This window comes from Blennius ocellaris (genome assembly GCF_963422515.1).
Source record: "Blennius ocellaris genome assembly, chromosome: 4".
In the NCBI taxonomy this organism is placed as follows: domain Eukaryota; kingdom Metazoa; phylum Chordata; class Actinopteri; order Blenniiformes; family Blenniidae; genus Blennius; species Blennius ocellaris.
In genome coordinates this window covers 7,521,773-7,528,778 of record NC_137653.1, presented here as the reverse complement: position 1 = coordinate 7,528,778, position 7,006 = coordinate 7,521,773, and the positions used below count along the sequence as shown (strand labels likewise).

The window sequence follows — 7,006 nt, the reverse complement described above, 5'->3', positions numbered from 1 at the left end:
ATGACTCTTCAGTTTCACGGTTCTAAAGTTTATTTTCTCTGCTTTCTGCCTCTACACACACACACACACACACACACACACACACACACACACACACACACACACACACACACACACACACACACACACACACACACACACACACACACACACACACACACACACACAAAGCATCTGGCAGAGACAAGAACAAAGTGCTGAAATCAATACCTGTTGGAAACAAATTCATTGCCGACACCCTCATCTGCCAACTATAACAATCAGCCAATTCATTTTCACCTCCCGGTATGATTAAAACACGCAGAGCATTTACGGCGCTGGGACCCTTCACTTTTAATTAAAGCCAAGTCTCCTAATGCAAAGTGAACTGAGCTTTAGAGTCCGCATTAACGGTCTTTGTAACGGGTCCCCGGCTCATAAATAATGGCTGTGCTGTCATGAGGAACCTGGGAAAGCCATTAAGAGATAGTGAGAGGTATCCGCCTGTGTGGCAGCAGGCCCGCCTGCAGGCAGACAGACAGCCGGGACGAGGTTGGGAGCTGCGATGGTCTCTGGTCTGCCAGGAGTAACCTTGGCAGAGCCGAGTCTCACACAAATCATCCCCATCGCTCCAGTTCTCCGCCCCATCACCTCCCTCCCGTCTACAACCGAGGGAATCCCGCTGACCTTTGGCTTCTGTGTCAGTCACTTCTGACCATGCTGCCTTCATTCCCAGCTTCAGTGTCGATAGCGGTGAAAGGATTCAATATTGATTGGTTTGATGCTCATTCTGAACATAGCAGGGCACACAAATGGAGGTTTTGCTCTATTTTTGTCCCCTTCCAATCTATTATTCATGAGGCTTGTTGCCAGGAAAGAAGACAAGTATGACTGTTGTGAACTAACAATGATGACAATTACAAGAATACAAATGCGTGTTTTGGCTTTTCAAAAGTAAAAAAAAAATTCTAATTTAATAAAAAAGCCACCTGAGATGTGCTGATCACCGCAATGACACAAATGTCTCACTTTAGCATGCATTGAGAATAAATCTGGAGGGTAGATACAACTGAATGAGTAGGCTGGATGTATGCATATCAATGTGAGGTCTGGCAAAATGGAGAAAAAAAATATACAGACTGTTTGAATAATTATGTGTTCTTAATTTGAACAGTATATGTAATGAGATGACCACCAGTACTGTTGCTGGACAATGCTGAGGCTGTGTACCCCTTTAAACTGCCTACACTGCAGATAAGGTAAGTAGTGTTAAGCCACAGTGCGGATGGGGAGCGCCTTTTTTTTTTTTTTTTGCCCCTGCCTTCTCGATCACCAGTACGTCTCTTGGTATGCATAGTAATGCCCGACTGCAGGTTTGACTATAAGCTGTATGTATAACAGCCCTGGAGCCCTGGTCACTTCTAAGATGTTACGCACGGATTTTATTCCCACGTTAAAAAAAAAAGAGAAAGAAAGAAAGAAATGTTGTCACCTCCTACCCAATAAAGATCCGCTTGGTGCGTGTATGTTTCTGAGCGCTCGGACTCAATGAAATTGCATAATCTTCAGTATCTGCAGACGCGCCTTTGCTGACCATGGAGGTGCTACGGGGAGTCGCCCTTTGTGCAATAAACGCCCCAAGTCTTGTTTAGATGCTGATTACTGTTGTGTCTGAATACATTTCAAATATATGTATAGATATAATGTAAATAGAACGCATGACGCATGAATAGATTAAAACTCTGTGAGCAGCAGATTTTCTTCCCACAACTGAAATGAAAGGAGGACTTATTATTGATGATCCCAGAACGGATCGGATTATTAAATCTTGGTAATGAGATTATGTTTTAATGCTCTGACCCCCCCCCCTTGCAGATGTTGCCTCTGTGCGCACCTTCATCAAGACTGTTTACCTTTGCGCCTCGTCTCAGTCGTGTGCGAGGAGGAGATGCTGAACCCCGCACCTTTCAGTTTTTTTAAGGGAAGCTCCCACACCTTCTTGATCGGATCCCTCCTCCTTTTTTTTCCTTTTTTTCTTTCTGCCAAATCGCCATCCCACGGCAGCCTACCCGGAGGAAAAGGAGTCGGGGAGGAGGAAAGCGAGGACACACCCGCACACTGTACGCGGTGTACACGGCAAGGGATGCTGCAGTCAACATGAGGTGAATATCATCGACTGTCCCTTATTGGAAAATCTTTTTTTTTTTTTTTTTTTAAACCTCCTCTGAAGACAGAAGACCTGCTTGTCGCAGTTATTTACCTTCTTGGTACCCGAGTCCAGCAGGGAGCGTTCACTCACATCCACATATGGTGGAGAAGATGTCTGCAGGTATGTACAGGAGCTGAAACATCTTCTCCTATCATCTCGATCTTGGTTGAACGTGACTTTCCATGGCGGCATTTTGCGGTTCTTTATTGATTTATTTTTTTTTTTCACTTAAGTATCGGACGCAGTAACAGGACAGTCTTCACCTGCAGTATTACTGTGGATTTATTTGTTTCACAAGCGTTTCATGTGCCCTCACTTCTGAGTATAGACGATGCAGACAAGAGATACAGTTTTTCCTCTCATGCAACCTATTTCCTTCTATTGATAAATAATTTAGAGATGTTTTTGAATATTTCAGTGACAGGAACCATTTCAAGACTAAAATGCCCCCATCATAACTAAACACAAGTCAGATTATATGAACTGGGTGTGTATTTGTTTGGAGCAAATCTTAAAAAGCGAGTCATACATTTGTGTTTCGACTGCAGTGGGTTTCTGTGATATTCTCGACAGGATGCTTGTCTGTGTGAGTTTGGTGTCTTGCTGCATTGCCATATTCATGCATGGCTTCACTGAAAAAGGTAGTCTCGTTCATTTCAGCAGATATTGCCCATTGCAGCAAATCAGTGTCCTAATTTATGAGCTTCTGTCCATTTTATTTGCCTCTTCGCGCCAGAGTTTACCTGCATAGGAGCAATTTATATGCAAGGGGGAAGGCTTATTTGCATATTAATGTTTCTGAAGTCAGGAGCAGGAGTGTCTGCATCAACTTCCCATGAGATCATTAATTTGTATCACCGACTGCTTTCTTATGACAGAGAATGATTCTTATAGCAAATCTTATGGCATTTCATACATGCTTCACCTTTTCTGTATATAGCACACTGTGTGATCTGCCAATTATGTCTCTTATTTACCTGACCTTGTTGTTTTTGTCTTTGCTTTGTCTGTCCTACATGCAGTCAGATCCTAGGTGACATCCTGTGGCCGTCAGGTCTCTACAGTGTTGAGCCCCCTCCCTCTCCCGGCCCCTGCCTGCAGTTCTCCAGGCTGCAGGACCCAGACTCACTGAAAAGTGCAGGCCTCCTCCCCCTGCAGAATGACTGTTGCCACAGGCGACCCCTCTGACGAGGCGGCTGCACACCCGGGGCACCCGCAGGACTACGACCCAGAGGCCGACCATGAGTGCTGTGAGAGGGTGGTCATCAATATCTCAGGGCTGCGCTTTGAGACACAACTCAAAACCCTCTCACAGTTCCCAGAGACTCTCCTCGGGGACCCCAAAAAGAGGATGCGGTACTTTGACCCACTAAGGAACGAGTACTTTTTTGACAGGAACAGACCCAGCTTTGATGCCATATTGTATTATTATCAATCAGGAGGCCGGCTACGGAGGCCGGTCAACGTCACACTTGACATTTTCTCAGAGGAGATTCGTTTTTATGAGCTGGGCGACGAAGCCATCGAGATATTCAGAGAAGACGAAGGTTTCATTAAGGAGGAGGAGCGACCTCTTCCTGACAATGAATTTCAGAGACAAGTGTGGCTTCTGTTTGAGTACCCAGAGAGCTCAGGTCCCGCTAGGATTATCGCCATAATCTCCGTCATGGTCATTCTGATATCTATTGTCAGCTTCTGCTTGGAGACCCTCCCCATTTTCCGCAATGATGAGGATGATATGCACAAGTCTCAGGCCCAGGTTTTCTCACCTGAGACCAACACCACCATCATCAGCTATACCTCCACCTACTTCACCGACCCCTTCTTCATCCTGGAGACTCTTTGCATTATATGGTTCTCTTTTGAGTTTCTAGTTCGCTTCTTCGCCTGCCCCAGCAAAGCAGGCTTTTTTGGTAACATAATGAACATTATTGATATTGTCGCCATCATCCCTTATTTCATCACTCTTGGCACGGAGCTAGCAGATACGCCAGAGGATGGTCAGGCGGGTCAGCAAGCCATGTCTTTAGCCATACTTAGGGTCATCCGCTTAGTGCGAGTCTTCAGAATATTCAAGCTCTCTCGGCATTCAAAGGGGCTTCAGATTTTGGGTCAGACCCTAAAAGCCAGTATGAGGGAGCTCGGCCTTCTCATCTTCTTCCTCTTTATAGGAGTCATCCTGTTCTCCAGTGCCGTCTACTTTGCTGAAGCAGATGAGCCTGAATCGCAGTTTGAAAGTATCCCTGATGCGTTTTGGTGGGCCGTGGTGTCCATGACCACGGTTGGCTACGGTGACATGGTCCCAACTACGATTGGCGGCAAGATTGTGGGGTCCCTCTGTGCCATTGCCGGTGTGCTGACCATCGCCTTGCCTGTGCCTGTCATCGTGTCCAACTTTAACTACTTCTATCACCGTGAGACTGAAGGCGAGGAACAGGCGCAGTATCTGCAGGTCAACGTGCCCAAAGCTGATTCAGCCGAGGAGCTGAAGAAGAGCCGCAGCGGCTCCACCATCAGCAAATCGGACTACATGGAGATCCAGGAGGCTGTGAACAACAGCAACGAGGACTTTCAGGAGGAGAACCTTAAGACGGCCAACTGCACGCTGGCCAACACAAACTATGTAAACATCACCAAAATGCTCACAGACGTGTAGTCATCTGGTATTTTCCTCCCTGTCATAGCTGGTAATGTCGAACGAAGCGACTGAGTGGGACAGGTGCACATCCTCCCACCTCATGTGTGCTGGAAAAATCAAGGCAATAGAATTCACGGTGTTTGATGATGACCGACTGAAAAAAAAATTGCAAATACCATCCACTCCCTCTGCTCTCATCCTGTCCTCACTCTTCACAACCTGCCCTTCAATCTCCTGTAAAATGTCGGTTAAATCTCAAATCTTGCATTTCTGCATGGAGTTGGCTTTGTCTTTGTGGCTATTCAAAAGAAAGAATGAAAAAAAAAACCTTCTGATTTCTTGCTCACAACAGTAGCCAACAGTAGTGCACAGAGAGAAAAGAAAAAGAAGACACAATGAGAAAAACTAGCTTTAAAACAAACAAAAAAAGATAACACAACACTGCTTTATTCCTCGCCTCCTCACCTCTTGGTCCCTCATTTCCCCAAGGCACACTGCTCTGCCATGCGCTTTCTGAAGAGCCCTTCTTGCGCACTACATATGCTGCTTCCTGGAGCCAATGAAACAGAACTGTTATGCGACACTATTTAGAAATTAAAGGATGTGGAAGCATAAAGCAAGCCCACTCCAGCGCTGATACTACGGCCTGAGGGTGACTTGCGACGAGGTTGGTGGTAAAGTGCACCAAGTTATTTCAAGGATGAATGACAGCCATCAGCGCTAAGCTTGTGGTTTGACACCTTTTTTTCCCGGTAGACATCAGTATCTGATGAACGACTGAGAATGGCCTTGAATTTTCACTGCTTTGGTCTTACATGTACTGTATGTATTGCAATGCAAGCTTACCCCCTCCATTCACCCAAGCTGGTCTTACTGCAGAGCTTTGAGGACAACTTGAATGTTTCTTCTCATTTTGTTTTCCACAGATTCACACTTGCCGTACTTATTCATATAGATAGGTTAACTGTGACTTAACTGATAGCCGACAAGTAGGTAGGTGCTGTTAGTAGTAAACATAGCCAGTAGATTATTGCATGACATTTTTACCTGAATGAAAATTTCCACTTGTTTCTCAACTGCCACCTTGCTTCATCGCAACACTGTATATTTGTCTGTTCACTGCCTTCTGTACAAATCCACGTTTTTTAAAGGGATGCCTGCAGGTAGTAGTTATAAGAATCTAAAGCTGTATGTTAGAGGGTTTCCTAACACGTAATCATAAGGCCAAATCCTGCACCGAACAGGATGTGGTATCCTTGTCAAATATTTACATTCCATGTAGACGTCATTGCCGATTAACTTTTTGCCAGGTCGCTGTAAACTCAGCTGTGATTTTTGGTGGCATAAACTCACAGTCATTTTGGACTTAAATATCCAGTCGCAGATGTGATAGACTTGTAGTGCTGTCTTTTTCACAGGATTATCCCATGACCACGTCCACATGATCAAAATAGTAACTTTTAAGGACTTGTGTGTGTGTGTGTGTGTGTGTGTGTGTGTGTGTGTGTGTGTGTGTGTGTGTGTGTGTGTGTGTGTGTGTGTGTGTGTGTGTGTGTATGTGTGTGCGTGCGTGTATGTGTGTGTATAGAAAAATGCTTTCCCTGAACTGCCTTTTATCTGGTTAACGCTACTCTCCTAGTGTTGCATGTCCTCAAAACATTCCTAGCATGCATTTAATCTTAATGAAGAAGAAGAAGCCTCTGAAACAAAAAAGTATAATTATTGCAATAGGAATATGTATTTCTTAAATATAAAAAAAATATATGTATACAGACAGAACACATATATACAGTGCATTCAGTAGATAATTTTATCAGAGAATATAAACTAACAATAACAATGTTTAAGAGAAAGCAAGAGTCTTTCCACCATGTGCAGATCATTGCCATGTTTTTTTTAATTTTTTGATGATAAAAATAACTCTTCTGAGCACAATTGTTCTCCTGTTTCAGAGCCTGTTCAGAGTTGCCAAAGACACACTCTCACTCGCCATTTCAAAAGCATCATCTCGACTGACGAGTTTTCACAAAACCTGAGACACGTCCTGGATTTTTCTTTTTAAAAAGTTGAAGTTTGCTTCACTAAATTCAAACCTGCATTCTGTGATATAGTTGTTGAAAGGCAGCGTGCCGCTCTCAGCTGTGTTCTCTAACCAGGATCTTTTATCGGCAGCCTTTTAT

The 7,006-nt window shown here is 44.4% G+C and overlaps 1 protein-coding gene across 1 annotated transcript; it reads left to right on the top strand.

The window, feature by feature from the left end:
• Window positions 1-3,347: 3,347 nt before the first annotated feature.
• Window positions 3,348-4,844, top strand: LOC308129044 (potassium voltage-gated channel subfamily A member 2; the record flags this gene model as incomplete). Its single annotated transcript, XM_080494796.1, has 1 exon — window positions 3,348-4,844. One exon carries the CDS (start codon window positions 3,348-3,350, stop codon window positions 4,842-4,844), a length of 1,497 nt encoding a protein of 498 aa, XP_080350922.1.
• Window positions 4,845-7,006: the final 2,162 nt, after the last annotated feature.